This window comes from Eurosta solidaginis, chromosome 4, assembly GCF_040869045.1.
Source record: "Eurosta solidaginis isolate ZX-2024a chromosome 4, ASM4086904v1, whole genome shotgun sequence".
NCBI classification, from domain to species: domain Eukaryota; kingdom Metazoa; phylum Arthropoda; class Insecta; order Diptera; family Tephritidae; genus Eurosta; species Eurosta solidaginis.
In genome coordinates, this window is record NC_090322.1 from 138,375,031 (window position 1) to 138,394,410 (window position 19,380).

Below are 19,380 nucleotides of genomic sequence, written 5' to 3' on the forward strand. Positions count from 1 at the left end.
TTTTGTATTTTTTCCGAAAAGTACATTTAAAAACAAATTTAAAAAAAAAGATCCCAGACGGTCAATTTTTGAAAAAGTTATAGCATTTTGAAAAAAAAAACACCGTTTTTTTTTTTAAATTCATAACTTATTTTGAGTTGGACACCGTTTTTGAAGAAGAAAAACTTTCAGCCAATTCTAAAGAGGTCGGGTTCAAAATTGGTCGAAATGGGATGGAATACCCCTTCGCCTGGTTTACTATTACATTACCTACATATATTCCGGTCTTTTTTATTTTATCATTCTGACGCCGCTAATTGTAGGAGGCCTTGCATCCAATACGTGCTCAGCTCGATCCCCTTTACCTTTGCAGTTTGTTCTTCACCCACAAAACTCGATTGTTCCATGTTCGCTGCTGCGCCGCAGCCTTTCCAGACTTCGTAGACACTTCATTATTTCCGCTATTACATCGCATACCGCGGACCATTTTACCTTGCTTTGTAGCATGCATCCAACAATTGTTTCAGGAGTGCAATCCTCTCCAAAAATTCTGCGTAGTTTGCATCTCGAGCTATTTAACCTAGGACACTCGAAAAATACATGGTAAACGTCTTCTGCTGTATCGCCACCACAGTGATCGCATATGTTGTTAGGGTCGTGATTGAATCGGTGCAAATATTCCTTAAAGCATACGTGAGGTAGAAATCTGCCTCCCCGTGCTTTCTAGATATCCATATATTAATATCTGGGATACAACGGTGTGTCCAGCGTCCCTTTGTTGAGGCATTCCACCTGAGCTGCCAGTTCTGCACGCTTAGCTCTCGTGCTTCATCACGTGAGTTTTGATCCTGATAAATCGTCGCTGCTTCTTTTGCTAATATGTCTATAGCACACATTTCTGCGACGTACCCCGAGGTACATACACTTGTATGTTTACGCATCGAACTTTACGAGTACTTAGTACTCACGCCTTTCTTTTTATCTGATAACAGAAAAGTTGACAATCGAATACCACCCTAACGCATAGCGTATACTTGTGTATTAATGTAAGGGTACTCTGGTGCCGCATAGTGTTATTGGCTAACAGCTGCTGGCCAGCTTCTTGCAACAATTTATGCGCTTAGCTAAGTTAGTACACACTCGTAGGTGGAGTTGTTCGCGCTTATGATTTAAGTTTTAAAGGTAAATACTGGAAAATAAAAGTGAATACAAACAGCTGACAAAATTATATACATATGTAACTACACATACAAATGTAGTACATTAATGTACATCTTTGCAATAATAGAAATAATTTTAGTCCAGAAAGGTACTGTGCCAATTTATCAGCTAACTTAATTCCTTCGGGAAATGTGTGAAGAAATTTGTGAATTGTAGTTTGTGTATTAAAAATATAAAGTGAAAAAAAAAAAAATAAATAAATTAATTAATGGCGTTTTTTAAAAACGATTATTTAATCATTCTTCAAGAATTTATATACATATCTACTACTTATACATACATAATAAAAATATATATGTATATATTGTGAAATTTGAAATACAATTAATGAATGACACCTTTATGCCATAACCTGTGTGTAGTTGTTGTATTGATATATACCTGAGCGAGTGTCTTAAGCACGCTGAAGATAAACCAAATGAACGAGCGCATCTCTCGGCATCATTTCTACAAACAACGACAAACCGAAACAGCCACCGAAATGGACGAATCGTGACGAAAATAGCAATGATCACACTATTTTTACGTTTGAAAATTTTTGAAAATTTTTAAAACCAATTTTTTTTTTGTTTTTTTGTGTAAATTTTCTGTGGAGAACGGCTGCATGCATATTATATGTACTTATTTATGTATACACTGCGTGCAAAAAGTTTTGTGACGGTCAGGGAAAAAGTGTTTTATACTATTGTATTTGTACGGGGGGAGTTTATGGCAAACATTTTTAAGTGTTTCACATATGTACATACTAGGCTTGGCAATCTGTTGAACTAAAGAACGAAAGAACTAGATCTTTTAATTGAACTAGTGCGCTAGTTCGTTCAGTAAATTGAACTAAACTTTTATGTGGCAACTTTGCAGATTAAAATTTCAAAATGTACTCACTTCTTTGTCAAAATTAAAACAGCTGATCAAATTTCGCGATGTTTACCGCCATATTGTCATTTTGTGAAGTTTTACAATTTATTTTAGAAGTTTAGCCTTTTAAATGTAATAGTGTTTCCATTTTGCTTTCATAAATTTAACTAGAAAAATGTGTGCTTAATAAATAATGATTTGTTTCATATGCCAAAGCGAAGTGAAATATGCAAGCACTTTAAATAAAGTCGTGAAGCAAAGAAAATGAAATGCAAGTACTGCCGAATTTACATATGTAAGTGTTGCTGGCGGCATATATGATGTTTAAATCCGGGAGTGAGTAGATTTGACTTCCGAATTCAGCTATTGAACTAGTTCAATTGGTTGAACAATAGTTCAATTAGGTGGCCGAACTAAGAGCCAAAAGAACTAGTTCGATGGACTGAACGAAATAGAAGTGAGCTAATCTTTTCATTGAACTAAAAAATCCAACTCTAGTACATACATATGTGAATATACATATATGCATGGGTGCATTTTGCTTGGAATGTAATTTGTGAAAATAAATAGTTTTACATACACAGTGGCTGATGGCAGAGTATGCAAAGAGGCGTTTTGAACGACTCTTCAGCTATTTTGAACAATTAGCATTAACTAGACATCGCTCAGTAGCAACCACTACAGACGTCTCTATTAGAGTTTACCGCACGCCGCCGCCGTCGAATGTCATAAATATCGACGCGGCGGCGATGTTCACGCACCTTTTCCTCAAAAGGGTTACCATCGTATAACTTCTTCTCGAACACAGCTGTTCTACAGTTGCTCCAAGCCATTGCTGCCAACCCTCAAGCTTTCGGCCAGAGACTCAATTGAGTTTAAATATCCCTTCGAAATGATTCTAACCTGATACTTAAGTTGAAGATATACATACGTATGAGAAGGGTTTGGAAAATCACTCTATTGTGTATTTGTGAAACTATAAAATAGCGTATGAATAGTTAATTTCGATTTTCACACTCATTGTTACAAAAACCCATTCTTCCGGTTTCGCACTTCTTGAAGATGGCGGCCCTATCCACAATTAGTCCCTTGGAGTGAATCATATCGATTATAGCCTATTCAAAGCAAGATTGATTATCACCTACACATTACGGCTTTTGTTAAAAATGTAAATATGTTGACACAAAATATTTACCAGATGAGGCTCTGACCATCCCAAGAAGACTCAAAGTGATAAAGCCGAAGTTTTCCCAAGACAGTTGAAGAAATAACCGGGCGTGTTACTACCCTAACGTTGTGGACAGTCGAACCAGTCGCAAAACTGAAGTTACAAATATTTTGGACTGAACGTATAACCATTGGCGGAACCATACAAGGTAGCAGCACTATGACCTACATATAAACATAAATAAAAGCTCCATGTATTTTGTTTTTGAAATCGATGGACAAATGTCAAAATCGTACTGCTGATTTCCGATTGTCATCTGTTCCTGGTTCACCTGGTTCTGACATGGTTTCACCATTAGCATCCTTAAACTTAAAATTGATCGACTTTCATTTTAAAATATCAGAACACTCTTAAAATCAATGTTCTGAACATATACTTCAGCAAATTTTGCCCTACATTTTACAAATTTTATCTAGGGTTCTATACAGTCTTAGCATAAAGAAGTATAGTACATGGTGATTCGCATAGTCTCTTGTGGGCTATGTAGCTCGGCAGCATGGCGCAACAAAAACATCCGTCAGTAAGTCGCAGTCCTGTAGGCTCTGTGCTGCCATACGGTGTGACAGCCAGGAGGCGCGGTAGCGACTGGTGGTCGGTATTGTTACTGTTCGAACTTCGGAAATTGTAGCTCATAAAAACAGCCGAAAAAACTGGAAGCGCCATTTAACGCGATGAAAAATAGGCCAGTATTTATGCCAATCGTCAAAAATGTGCCACAAGAATCATGATTATTAATAGACCTTGAACAGCGGCCCTTAAGTCGCCTTTGGGCGTGAACAAATGATTGATAGAAATCGCTTCGACGACAATTATTAGGAGTTAGCTTAGAACATCTCCTTCGGTTTGCACAAGATATATAGACAGAAGTGTAACAACTTTAGGTTTTTGTTTTTTTTTTTCGGCAGACGCAACAGTACCGGGGTTAGTTTCGAAGCATGTCCCTGTAGTAAGTGAAAGAAGGAGAGTCCCTTCGCAAGGAGCTACTCCTGAGATGAAATTTTTTGAAACATCAGCGAGAAATTGAGCCGCGTTACATTGAAATGTCAGCCATAAGTCCTGGCAAAAACCCCGGTTCACTCCAGTATGTAGAACGGGTTGCCCCGGTTGGGAGGTCCGAAATGGCCAAAACGTTGATTTCCCTGAATATGTACAAATAAACAAAACCGCTCCTAAATATAATTTTTTTTTTTTTGTTAAGTAAATCAAGTTATTTTAGTAGGAACGCGGACGCGTAAAATCGCCGTAAATCTCTTTTGAGGGCGAACGTTTCATAACGATTTTTTGATTTTTAACACAGCGAAATGGTATCGTTTCGTTTGTGGAGTATTCTTGGTGTATACATATTTTCGTGCACTTGCATGCATAAAAATTGTATATACTATGCTCAGAGATTTTAGTTTATAACTATACGCATAGGGACATGTTTGCTTTGAGTTGCTGTGTGCTTTCGCTCATATGCACGCTACTACTACACATACGCTTACATTCTCTTGTATCCATACAATTTTCCAATACCACACACTGCGCCTGCAATTACATTCTACATATATCGTACATATAGCATACGATTTACATAGACTACGCTTACGCTTACCATCACGCTTATGCTAACATTAAGTATTCCCCCAACCATAATCAAATATGTTTACACATCAAAAACAATTTTTTTTCTGAAACGGCCTAGTTTACATTTCTCAGTGCTGCCGTTAATTTATGATAATGCCATAATTTTTCGCATCACTATGAACGCGCATCAAAACGTTGATAATATATATATTTTATGTGTTTCCAAAAATAACGAATGTCTGAAACTTTCTTCAGGAGAATTTATTCAGTTTATTTTCTGCCGTTGCGGCTGCCAGTACAAATTTGTGCAGAGCGTGAAAAACGGAAAATTACGCGAAATAAACTAAATTGTGAACTAAATATTTTGTGTATTTGGCTGAAGTGCAGAATAAAAACAAAATTATACTACGCTAGCTATGCGAAAATAGAAATTGTGTGTAAAATATATATATATATATATATATATATATATATATGTATATAAACATATTAAGAGCATACCAGGCACATAATAACATATGGGTATATATATGTACTATGCATATGTATGTATGCGTGTATTAAAAATTTGATTTCAAAGTGTTTCCAAAAAACAAAAATAAACGAAACCTCACAAATCAGCAAAAATCTCCTTGAAAAAAAAAAAAAAATTTATATGCGAAACAAAAATAATAATACAATAAAAAAATATGTGTTCAAAATAAATAAATAAAAATAATAAAAAAAATTCAAAATAAAGGATAAAAATTGTTATTAATTAAAAATTCTCAAAGGAAACCAAGAAATACGACAAAAGATAGTTCAAAAAAAAAAAAAAATTGATAAAAATTATGTCAGCACTTTTTATTTATAAAAGAATTGTGAACGAAAAAATTTCAAAATACTGCTTGAAAAAATGTGAAGTTCTAATTGGGGATATATGAAAAAAATATATATATATATTAGACTGGGTCGATTTATGAACCGATATCGCGCCATCGATTTTTCGATAGGATTTGGGCTCAGGAAAAAAAGTTCCACAACGCACACCCAAACAAAAATTTTCGAGCCTGCGAAATTGCATTTTTTTTTTACTTTTTTTCGACTTTGATTTTTAAGGTTTTTTTCATGACCTACTAAAAATGTTCATGTGTTTACCCTGTCCGACCCAAAAATATCAGCTAAAAACGTTGTCGATGTTTTTAGCGTATATTTTTGGGTTGGACAGGGTATACATGATATCGGTTAATAAATCGACCCAGTCTAATGTACATATATATAAACTTATGAACATACATATACACGTAAATTATAATTTTGTGAAACTTTTAAATAATATTTGATTTGGATTAAAATAATTAATAAATTTTTAATCATCGAATAATTTCGAAAATATGAACGAAAAATTATAAAAACTATATTTACAAATTCAAGTAACTTTGAAAAACGTTGAGTTTTTATTTATTTCTGAATTTCGGACCAATGGCGGTCTTGATAGTAGTCTTCTGGGTCATTTTTTTTTACCTGTTGTGGGTGTTTTTGGTTTTCTAACTAACTTTATTGGTGCTCAGTCGCTTCTTCGTTGGGTTTACTGGTCCATGTTTCTGCATCATTTAGCAGGATGGGCATGATAAGTGACTTGCCCATAGAGGACTTTACCTTTCAATTGCCTACTCAATCCAAACTAGCATTTGTTTGCAAGAGTGACACTTCGCTGGATTTCTAGACTGACGTTGTTGTTTGTTTTAAATAATTCTTGTTCCCATATAAACGAAAACCTTTAATATTTCGAAATTATGGATGCCAATAGTGGCGTGGTTGCCTTAGCACAAATGCGCTGTTGTTGTTGTTGTAGCGATAAGGAGACTCCCCGAAGGCATTGGGTCACGGATAGGTGAGGTTGACAATTGTGGTTGGAGAAGCTATGTATTGCGCTGGCAACCTGAAAGGGCTGCGGTACACAAACCCCTTGAATCCGGTATTTTAGTTGCCTCTTACGGCAGGCATACCTACCGCGGGTATATTCTAACCAACCCCCTAACCCGTCTCTTTGCTTGATGACAGCAGGTACTTCGTTTTGTCCTCATTCACCGTCAAACACTTTTTTATACCTTTCATGAACATGAAATGGTATATTAACTTTGGTCCGATGTTTGTAACGTTGAGAAATATAGAAGATAGACTCACCATTAAGTATACCGAATCGATCAGGGCGACGAACTGAGTTGATATAGCCATGCCCATCCGTCCGTCCGTCTGTCTGTTTGAACGCAAACTAGTCACTCAAGTTTTGAGAAAACTCAATGAAATTTGGCACAAGGATGTATTTTTGTATTACATTAGACATTTGTCGGATCCGGTAGGATCGGACCACTATAACATATATCTCCCATACAACCGATCGTTCAGATAAGACGATTTTGGTCATTCCTGCCGCAATTTAGAAAGTATAATCGTTGAACTCGGTGATATATATTCTAATATATCATAGAAGATATCCTGAAAAAATCACTTTGATCGGAGCTATATATAGTATATATCCTATACAATCGATCGTTCAGATAGAAAGATTTTTGGCCATTTCTCACTTAGTTTCAAATATAAAACGTGAAACTTGCTATATATATTCTAGTATATCATAGAAGATTTCCTGTAAAAATCATTTCGATCGGAGCTATATATAATATATATCCCATACAACCGATCGTTCAGATAAGGGGTTTTTTTGCCATTTTTATACTCAGCTGAGCAGATCTCAGGAGTATATTAACTTTGTTCGCATAACGGTAATCCACTAATCGAGATAGATATAGCTTTCTATATATCAAAATGATCTGGGTGAAAAGAAATTCATTTAGCCATGTCCGTCCGTCTGTAAACACGATAACTTGAGTAAATTTTGAGGTATCTTGATGAAATTTGGTATGTAGGTTCCTGGGCACTCATATCAGATCGCTGAACGATATCGGACTATAACCACGCCCACTTTTTCGATATCGAAAATTTCGAAAAACCGAGAAAGTGCGATAATTCATTACCAAAGGCAGATAAAGCGATGAGACTTGGTAGGTGCGTTGACCTTATGACGCAAAATAGAAAATTAGAAAAATTTTGGACAATGGGCGTGGCAACGACCAATTTTGAAAGAAGGTAATTTAAAAGTTTTGCAAGCTGTAATTTGGCAGTCGTTGAAGATATCATGATGAAATTTGGTAGGCACGTTACTCCTATTACTATATGTGCGCTAAATAAAAATTAGCGAAATCGGATGACGAACACGCCCACTTTAAAAAAAAAAACTTTTTTTTAAGTCAAATTTTAACAAAAAATGTAATATCTTTACAGTATAAAAGTAAATTATGTCAACATTCGGCCCCAGTAATGATATGGTGCAACAAAATACAAAGATAAAAGAAAATTTCAAAATGGGCGTAACTCCGCCCTTTTTCATTTAACTCGTCTAGAATACTTTTAATGCCATAAGTCGAACAAAAATTTACCAATCCTTGTGTAATTTGGTAGGGACATAGATTCTATGACGATAACAGTTTTCTGTGAAAATGATACTTTTAATTTGATACGCATATCGTACAAACACATTCTAGAGTCACCCCTGGTCCACCCTTATTGCGATATCTCGAAAAGGCGTCCACCTATAGAACTAAGGCCCACTACGTTTTAAATAATCATTAACACCTTTCATTTGATACACATGTCATACAAACACATTCCAGGGTTACCCTAGGTTCATTTTGCTAAATGGTGATTTTCCCTTATTTTGTCTCCAAAGCTCTCAGCTGAGTATGTAATATTCGGTTACACCCGAACTTAGCTTTCCTTACTTGTTTATTTTATATTTATCTTAAAAATCGTTTAAGTATGTACATCTGTTCACTATATATTTCTTATCTTATACATCCGATTATTTGGAGATTACGAACGGGACAAGATTATTGTTCAGCCCCATTCATGAAAGGTATGAAGTCCCGTCCTTACTTGTTTCGCTTCTTTTTCCAGTTTGGAGCAAGCAGAACTTATGGCGCGGGTGTTTAGGCCGATGATGTCCATGTCGTCAGCATACGCCAATAATTACTTGCTATTTTAAAACTTTGTTCCAGAGCGGGTAAATTTTGAAGCTAGTATAATTTTTACCAGCATCTTATTAAAAAAATCGCACGATACGGAGTCAGCTTTCTCTGAAACGCTGTTTAGTTGGCGAGGTCTTTCCCGATTCTGACTGAGCTGATGGTGTTGCTGAGCCTCATTTTGCACAGCCGTATAAGCTTTGCTGGGAAATTCAGGCATAGCGGCATATAGTCATCACGAAGAGGTAATGTGAGTCGATTCACTTTTCTCAGGTGTTTTCCAAGATTTGCCGCACAGTGAAAATCTGGTCGATGCTAGATTTACCAAGTCTGAATCCGCACTGATAAGTTTCAATTCACGGTCGGCTTCAATCTTTCGCACAATACATTTGAGAGGATTTTATGTTAACGCGATACAAAGAACTTGGCTCAGTTTGCTTTTGCCCTTCTTGTGGACTGGGCAAAATCCTCTTAGTATGAAGTTTTGTGTCTGAAAAAGGCCAGGTTTGTTAAAAAAATAAAACATTTATTCCGATGCGTTTGGATGTGCTGAATCTGAATACGCTATCAGATTTTCCCTAGCTAAAACTCAAGTGACTTTTGGTAAGATTTTTGAGGTAAGGGCCGAACCATGACGCCTTATTCAATATTATATAATATAATATCTGAATAGCCTGGGGACACCAGGAGGTCGCAACATAGTGGTGTGTGGTGCGGTTAAGCTGTCTATTCTTGGAAAACGGAACCCCCTTTTATTGAAGCTGAATGTGAAAGAAAGGGCTAGGATAAATTCGGTAGCCTTGTACTGCTATCGTTGGCCAATTCGTAAACTCCTTCCGATTGTGTTACATTGTCTGTATAATACTTTGTTATTGTGTGACAGAGCTATAAACTTTTTCCATTGTGAAACGGATGTAAGCCGTTCAGCGATTGAAGTTGGTTGAAAGAGCGTAGTTCCACAACCTACACAGCCATTAAACGGAAGCTGAATATGTACCCAGTTAACATCTTAGCCAACATGACAGCTGTCCGGGTGGCAATAGGATATCGACACGCGGGATATAAGGTTATGGGTACTTCATCAATATGACCATGTTTGACTTCGTCGCTAGCACGATAGACACTCTGCCCGCTGTTCAACACTCATATTATCAAAAGAGGGCACTGGGTTGGGAAACTATTATGCCGAGAAAGTTTGGTAAACTTTTTCACAGTTAGATCCAAGCTAGATAGAAGGGGTAAGAATTTTGCCACGAGCTCGGCCTTTAGCGGCAATCAATGCTTGTTCGATCACTGCGGCGTCTACAAGGCGAAAGTGGCCGTGTTTGAAGTAGAGATATACGCCGCCGCCGAATTTCGCCGTTTTTTTCACGCCGCCGCCGAATGTCAAAAATATCGGCGCGGCGGCGGCGGCGGCGTCGTCCGACGCAGTACTATATTTTCTACTCATTTAAAAGACTGTCTAGGCCATTTATTGTTCATGTCGAAAATTGGACGGATATGGTCGAAAGGGGTATCAACGGAGGCGCGTCACTGCCAGTTATAAGAATCCAATTGCGTAATGTAAACTCTTTCTATCCGTTTAAAAGTAATTTAAAAAAATAGGCGCTTTCAATGCCAGCTTACCACGGATTTTGCATCACCCAATTCATCAAGTTATTAAAACAAAACACTAAAAGAAAAATCATATAAAAAATTTAAATGCTCACGTCGCATAAGTTTTTACAAAAATTAAGAAGGAACAATGAATTCAAATAAAATGACCCAAGTCAAACATGTTTGAAATTGTCCTTAAGTTGTTAAAAAAGCAAGTTACCCGAAAAAAATACTGATTTTTAAAAAAATTCTGTATTCCTATTGGCGTAAATAATAAGTGAAATCAGTTATGCAAAATCCTTTAGTAAGTACGTGCCAGGGGTTTAAACTCTCCTTTGAAATGATTCTCACCTCATACTTAAGTTGAAGATAGAAGGGTTTGAAAAATCACTTGACCTTATATTCAAACATCTGTTGTTTATTTGCGAAACTTTAAAATAGCGTCTGATGTGTTAATTTTGATTTTCACACTTCATCATTCCACACCCAAGTCTTCCGTTTTGCCATTTCCTAAATTTGACGGCCCTATCCCAACTAGTCCCTTGGAGTGAATCACAGTGATTCTAGCCTATCAACCAAGTTTAAATATCACTTACACTTTTCGGCTCCTGTTACATATGTGAATACGTAGGCACATATATTTACCAGGTGAGGCTTTGTCCTTCGCAAGAAAAGTGGCGAAGCAACAGTTTTCCCCAGACAGTCGAACAAATGACCTGGTGTGCTACTACTCTAGTGGTCAGTCGAACTAGTTTGAAAACTGAAGATACGCGGTTATTCATAATGAATTCTTGTATCAAAAGGCCGGAAAACAAAAGTTTGAACTGAGCGTATGACCTTAACATCTTTCAACTTAAAATCGGTCGACTTTCGTTCTAAAATATCGTTTTGGTTTAGCGAATACTATTGAAATCAATGTTTCGAACACAAACGTCTGCAAATTTTGGTATACATTAAAAAAAAAAAAAAAGGAACCAGGGTCCTTGTAAAATTTAAATTATGTAAGATTATATCATTTTCACCCATGGGTTACGCATTAATATCTACTTGGACTGCTTATAATTTCGAGGGCGGCATCCTTGGCCGAATAGTTACTCCCTAACGTTTCAAGGTGTTTCTCAGGTAGAGCCCGGCAGTATAGCGCAAGAAAAAAAAATCCGTTAGAAAGTCTTCGGAGCTATACATAGTGCTTCTGGTGACGTTCACGAAGGTATGAGTTGGAAGTCGCAGTGCTATAGCTTCTGTGCTGGCATGGTGTATGAAGCTTAGGAGACGTGTTAGCGACTGGTGGTGAACAGGATTGCTACTGTTCGTACTACGGGAAAAAACTAGAGGCCCCCTTTGGCGCGATTAACAATAGGCCAGCGTTGGTGCTCATCGTTAAAATAGTGCCATGAGAGCCATGAGTATTAAAAGACCATTAATAGCAACCGTAAGTCGCCTTTGGTGGCCACCGTGGTGTGATGGTAGCGTGCTCCGCCTATCACACCGTATTCCCTGGGTTCAACTCCCGGGCAAAGCAACATCAAAATTTTAGAAATAAGATTTTTCAATTAGAAGAAAATTTTTCTAAGCGGGGTCACCCCTCGGCAGTGTCTGGCAAGCGCTCCGATTGTATTTCTGCCATGAAAAGCTCTCAGTGAAAACTCATCTGCCTTGCAGATGCCGTTCGGAGTCGGCATAAAAACATGTAGGTCCCGTCCGGCCAATTTGTAGGGAAAAATCAAGAGGAGCACGACGCAAATTGGAAGAGAAGCTCGGCCTTAGATCTCTTCGGAGGTTATCGCGCCTTACATTTATTTATTTTTTTTTTATTTTTTTAAGTCGCCTTTGTGCGTGACCACAATAATTTAAAGAAATCGCGTCGATAACGAGTATTAGAAGTTAGACCGGAGATGTTCTGAAACTACAGGTACTGCCAGCGAGGGATTTGAGGATTTTGTTACGGCTCTTAATTCTCGGAACAAATTGCGGCTGCGTGCTAACCAAAATGTAGATCCTGATCAAACGTTACACCCAAGATTTTGGGGTGTAGGACAGTCGGTAGCGTAGTACCATCGACGTGGATGTTCAAAATGGTCGACATTTGGGACGTCCATATTGTAAATAAGGTCGCGAAAGATTTAGTCGGTGATAATGCCAGGTTTCGCGAGGCGAAAAAACTCGAGAGATTAGGGAGGTAGCCGTTTTCTTATCTGAACAATCGGTTGTATGGGATAAATGTCTATATATACCTCCCCTCCGATATATACATTTTTTGCACACAACAATGAATGCTCTATACGTAAGCATTTGGTGAAATTTGAAGCCTCTAGCTGTTAAAATGGGGCATTAATTACGAAAAGCTTCTTATCTGAAAAATTGGTTGTATGGGGGATATATGCTGCAGTGGCCCGATCCGGCCGGTTCCGACAAATGCCTAATCGGACACCTAAATATACCCGTACCGACAAAATTGTGACCATTTTAGGTACTTAAATTTTTTTCAGCAGACGCAGCAATACCAGTCCCTTAGACGGGGGCTAGGTTCGAAGCCTCCCTGGAGTAAGTGAATGAAGGACAGGCCCTCCGGAAGGAGCCGCTCTTGAAATTTTTTGAACGATCCGCGAGACTTTGAGGCAAACCCCTGGATCTTTCGGAAATCACCAATACGTTGATTCCCTTAAATACATACAAACAAAACCTTTCCTAGGATAGGATAGGTTGGGTGGTAGCTGCCCTGATAAGGATAGCTCACTTGGACAGCACGGAGGTCCGTTGTGATACCACATACACCAAAAATAACGGTGACTTAGATCTAGCTACTTAGAGAATCGTTGGGGAGCAACGATAAAGCTCCGAATGATACCGATCTCAACTTTGGATAAATCCTCGGGAGATCCAAGTGAGTCGCGACCGAAGTACTTTCGCCTAATTCTGGCAAAACCTGGGCAATCAAGCATAAAGTGATTTGGTGATTCCACCTCATCATACTCCATACAGCTGCAGCAGGATGGAGTTTCCAGTATATTGAGACGTACCGCATGGATACCCATGGGACAGTGCCCTGCCAAAACCCCAATGACCATTGATAGGTGAACCTTAGTGATTCCAATTATTTCAGCAGACCTCCTGCCATCCACTTTCGGCCAGAAAGATCTTGCTACCCTGCAAGACGTTGTGTCCGCCCAACGTTTGCTGAGCTGACTCGAGGTCGAGCTATGGAGGAGCAATCCACAGGTGGTCAGCGGAATCCCGAAATCCCTACAGCCATCTTAATCCTGTTCAGTTGTACCGATGTGGGGTAAGAGATCCGCTTGACAGTTACCCGGGACATCACTATGGCCCGGGACCCAGATAATCTTTGCAATCGCAAGCGAGGTCAGGCAATCCCAGACCACCCTCGATCGCACTGTAGTTGTGCTCAAGGCCTTGATAGCCGCTTGGCTATCAGAGTAGATGTTAAATTCCCTAACTGTAGTAGCACTGGATAGCATTCCATCCACCGCATCCTTAATCGCAGCAACTTCCGCTTGGAATACACTGCAGTGATCAGCCAACTTAAACTTGCGGCTTAAATTTAGCTCTTGACAAAAGACCCCCCACCAACCTTTCCATCCAGCCTCGACCCATCCGATCCCATGCCCCAGATAATTCCTCTTCCCCACTCCTCTCTCTCTGGAATGACCGGGGTGAAGGTTGTATAGGGAGCAGTTATCGGCATACAATAGTCCGTTCTTCCCAGGATAAAGTCGAAACTGGTAAGAAGGCTAGAGTGTCCGCGGTCAGAAAGTCCATATCCCATATCACGAAGCCTGATCAACGACATTGCCGCGGCCGCCTTTCCCGCAATATCTACTGGATATATGTTCAGCATGACGTTCAGTGCCAAGGTAGGTGTTGTTCTGAGAGTGCCACTGATACCGATCAGCGCCGTCCGTTGAACTGACACTAACATTTTGGAGGTGCTCGCCGTGTCCAGTGATTTCCACCAGACCAGCACCCCATATAGCAGAATCGGTTTGACCACCATCTCATAAAGCCAGTGTACTACTCTTGGCGAGAATCCCCATCTCTTTCCGATAGCCCCTATGCAGCAGTACAAGGCGACCTTCCTGGCCCGATCTTCCACATTGGGTCTCCAGGACAGTTTCTAGTCCAAAACAATCCCCAAATATTTAACCCTATCAGAAAGTACCAACAGTACCTCTCCAATCGAGGGAGTTCTGAAATCGGGCAACTTATATCTCCTTGTGAAAAGAACCAATTCCGTTTTTCCCGGGTTGACCGCCAATCCACATGATTCAGCCCACCTAGCCACAGTATCCAGGTAGCCCTGCAGAACATCGCGCACGGTGCCCAGAAATTTGCCTCTGACTAAGATAGCGAGGTCATCTGCATAGGCAACCACCCGACAATCATTGGCTTCCAGCTCCACAAGAAGCTCGTTGACTACCACAACCCAGAGGAGAGGAGATAGGACACCTCCCTGTGGCGTACCCCTGCACACCTTCCTCTTAATTATGGCCCCTCCCCACTCCGTTGCGACAATTCTGCCGCATAGAAGTTTGCTAATAAATTCAACCGAGCCGCCTCGACTCCTTAAACCACCAGAGCTCTTTCGATTGCCCCCGGTAAGACATTGTTAAAAGCCCCTCGATGTCTAGAAAGGCACCCAGAGCATACTCTTTGTGTTCTAGGGACCCCTCTATTTGCTTTATAATCGAATGGAGAGCCGTTTCCGTCGATCTGCGCTTGCAGTACGCATGCTGTGAAGCCGACAGTAACCCCCGAGGTATCCTTTCCCGTAGGTGCAGTTCAATCAACCGCTCAAACGTCTTAAGAAGAAACGACGAGAGACTGATTGGCCTGAAATCCTTAGGTGATACATGAGAGCTTCTGCCGGCCTTCGGAATGAAAATAACCCTAACCGTGTGCCAAGACTTCGGGATATAGTTAAGTTTGAGGCAGTTGGTATAGATGATGGCCAACCAGCGGCAGGAAATCCCCAAAGACTTTTGAAGTTGCGCAGGAATGATTCCATCCGGGCCCGGAGACTTATAGGGCTTGAACGACCCTATAGCCCAGGTTATTTGACTTTCCCGTATTGGAATGGCAGGCACTTCTGCATGGCCAACGACCGCCGACCATGCAGGCGAAGATCCCTGCGCAACTGGGACATCGGGAAAATGATTGTCCAGTAAAAGCTTTAGGGACTCCTCGCCTTGGCCGAATAGTTACTCCCTAACGTTTCAAGGTGTTTCTCAGGTAGAGCCCGGCAGTATAGCGCAACAAAAAAAAATCCGTTAGAAAGTCTTCGGAGCTATACATAGAGCTTCTGGTGACGTTCGCGAAGGTATGAGTTGGAAGTCGCAGTGCTATAGCTTCTGTGCTGGCATGGTGTATGAAGCTTAGGAGGCGTGGTAGCGACTGGTGGTGAACAGGATTGCTACTGTTCGTACTACGGGAAAAACTGGATGCCCCCTTTTGCGCGATTAACATTAGGCCAGCGTTGGTGCTCATCGTTAAAACAGTGCAATGAGAGCCATGAGTATTAAAAGACCATTAATAGCAACCGTAAGTCACCTTTGTGCGTGACCACAATAATTTAAAGAAATCGCGTCGATAACGAGTATTAGAAGTTAGACCGGAGATGTTCTGAAACTACGCTTTGTAAGAGACGTACCGACAAAATTGTGACCATTTTAGGTACTTAAATTTTTTTCGGCAGACGCAGCAATCCAGTCCCTTAGACGGGGGCTAGGTTCGAAGCCTCCCTGGAGTAAGTGAATGAAGGACAGGCCCTCCGGAAGGAGCCGCTCTTGAAATTTTTTGAACGATCCGCGAGAGTTTGAGGCAAACCCCTGGATCTTTCGGAAATCACCAATACGTTGATTCCCTTAAATACATACAAACAAAACCTTTCCTAGGATAGGATAGGTTGGGTGGTAGCTGCCCTGATAAGGATAGCTCACTTGGACAGCACGAAGGTTCGTTGTGATTCCACATACACCAAAAATAACGGTGACTTAGATCTAGCTACTTAGAGAATCGTTGGGGAGCAACGATAAAGCTCCGAATGATACCGATCTCAACTTTGGATAAATCCTCGGGAGATCCAAGTGAGTCGCGACCGAAGTACTTTCGTCTAGTTCTGGCAAAACCTGGGCAATCAAGCATAAAGTGATTTGGTGATTCCACCTCATCATACTCCATACAGCTGCAGCAGGATGGAGTTTCCAGTATATTGAGACGTACCGCATGGATACCCATGGGACAGTGCCCTGCCAAAACCCCAATGACCATTGATAGGTGAACCTTAGTGATCCCAATTATTTCAGCAGACCTCCTGCCATCCACTTTCGGCCAGAAAGATCTTGCTACCCTGCAAGACGTTGTGTCCGCCCAACGTTTGCTGAGCTGACTCGAGGTCGAGCTATGGAGGAGCAATCCACAGGTGGTCAGCGGAATCCCGAAATCCCTACAGCCATCTTAATCCTGTTCAGTTGTACCGATGTGGGGTAAGAGATCCGCTTGACAGTTACCCGGGACATCACTATGGCCCGGGACCCAGATAATCTTTGCAATCGCAAGCGAGGTCAGGCAATCCCAGACCACCCTCGATCGCACTGTAGTTGTGCTCAAGGCCTTGATAGCCGCTTGGCTATCAGAGTAGATGTTAAATTCCCTAACTGTAGTAGCACTGGATAGCATTCCATCCACCGCATCCTTAATCGCAACTTCCGCTTGGAATACACTGCAGTGATCAGCCAACTTAAACTTGCGGCTTAAATTTAGCTCTTGACAAAAGACCCCCCACCAACCTTTCCATCCAGCCTCGACCCATCCGATCCCATGCCCCAGATAATTCCTCTTCCCCACTCCTCTCTCTCTGGAATGACCGGGGTGAAGGTTGTATAGGGAGCAGTTATCGGCATACAATAGTCCGTTCTTCCCAGGATAAAGTCGAAACTGGTAAGAAGGCTAGAGTGTCCGCGGTCAGAAAGTCCATATCCCATATCACGAAGCCTGACCAACGACATTGCCGCGGCGGCCTTTCCCGCAATATCTACTGGATATATGTTCAGCATGACGTTCAGTGCCAAGGTAGGTGTTGTTCTGAGAGTGCCACTGATACCGATCAGCGCCGTCCGTTGCACTGACACTAACATTTTGGAGGTGCTCGCCGTGTCCAGTGATTTCCACCAGACCAGCACCCCATATAGCAGAATCGGTTTTACCACCATCTCATAAAGCCAGTGTACTACTCTTGGCGAGAATCCCCATCTCTTTCCGATAGCCCCTCTGCAGCAGTACAAGGCGACCTTGCTGGCCCGATCTTCCACATTGGGTCTCCAGGACAGTTTCTTGTCCAAAACAATCCCCAAATATTTAACCCTATCAGAAAGTACCAACAGTACCCCTCCAATCGAGGGAGTTCTGAAATCGGGCAACTTATATCTCCTTGTGAAAAGAACCAATTCCGTTTTTCCCGGGTTGACCGCCAATCCACATGATTCAGCCCACCTAGCCACAGTATCCATGTAGCCCTGCAGAACATCGCGCACGGTGCCCAGAAATTTGCCTCTGACTAAGATAGCGAGGTCATCTGCATAGGCAACCACCCGACAACCATTGGCTTCCAGCTCCACAAGAAGCTCGTTGACTACCACAACCCAGAGGAGAGGAGATAGGACACCTCCCTGTGGCGTACCCCTGCACACCTTCCTCTTAATTATGGCCCCTCCCCACTCCGCTGCGACAATTCTGCCGCATAGAAGTTTGCTAATAAATTCAACCGAGCCGCCTCGACTCCTAAAACCACCAGAGCTCTTTCGATTGCCCCCGGTAAGACATTATTAAAAGCCCCCTCGATGTCTAGAAAGGCACCCAGAGCATACTCTTTGTGTTCTAGGGACCCCTCTATTTGCTTTATAATCGAATGGAGAGCCGTTTCCGTCGATCTGCCCTTGCAGTACGCATGCTGTGAAGCCGACAGTAACCCCCGAGATATCCTTTCCCGTAGGTGCAGTTCAATCAACCGCTCAAACGTCTTAAGAAGAAACGACGAGAGACTGATTGGCCTGAAATCCTTAGGTGATACATGAGAGCTTCTGCCGGCCTTCGGAATGAAAATAACCCTAACCGTGTGCTAAGACTTCGGGATATAGTTAAGTCTGAGGCAGTTAGTATAGATGATGGCCAACCAGCGGCAGGAAATCCACAAAGACTTTTGAAGTTGCGCAGGAATGATTCCATCCGGGCCCGGAGACTTATAGGGCTTGAACGACCCTATAGCCCAGGTTATTTGACATTCCCGGATTGCAATGGCAGGCACTTCTGCATGGCCAACGACCGCCGACCATGCAGGCGAAGATCCCTGCGCAACTGGGACATCGGGAAAATGATTGTCCAGTAAAAGCTTTAGGGACACCTCGCTACTCATCGACCAGTTCCCACCATCATCTCGCAGATACCCCAGAGGAGCGGGATTCCTAGATAGTATTTTTCTAAGCTTCGCGGATTCATTGCAGCCGTCTACGTTTTCGCAGAAGCTTCGCCATGCATCTCGCTTGGCTATCCTTATTTCATATTTATAAATCCCCAGACTCACCTTATAGAGCTCCCAGTCCGAGGGTAATTTACTCCTCCTGGCTCTGTTGAAGAGCCGCCGATTGGACGCTCTTAGGTCGTCAAGAGAATCCGACCACCAGGGCGGCTTGCCCTTCCCCCTGTAAATTTTCAATGGGCAGGACAGCTGAAAGGCGCTATTACTTGCCGAGGTGAAGTTTTCCAGCAGAACGTCTATCTCAGATTCGGACAGGCCCGAACTAACGGTAGGCGTCGCACGCAATAGCTCTCCCAGCTTCCTACAATACAAATCCCAGTTAG

The 19,380-nt window shown here is 41.4% G+C and overlaps 1 protein-coding gene across 1 annotated transcript in view; it reads left to right on the forward strand.

The window, feature by feature from the left end:
* The window catches only part of LOC137250385 (uncharacterized), a 244,203-nt gene that overhangs the window by 156,227 nt on the left and 68,596 nt on the right, over positions 1-19,380 (forward strand). Inside the window, exon 11 of the mRNA XM_067783058.1 lies at positions 11,180-11,197. Coding sequence (XP_067639159.1) covers positions 11,180-11,197 — 18 coding nt within the window. The remainder of the gene's footprint in view (positions 1-11,179; positions 11,198-19,380) is intronic.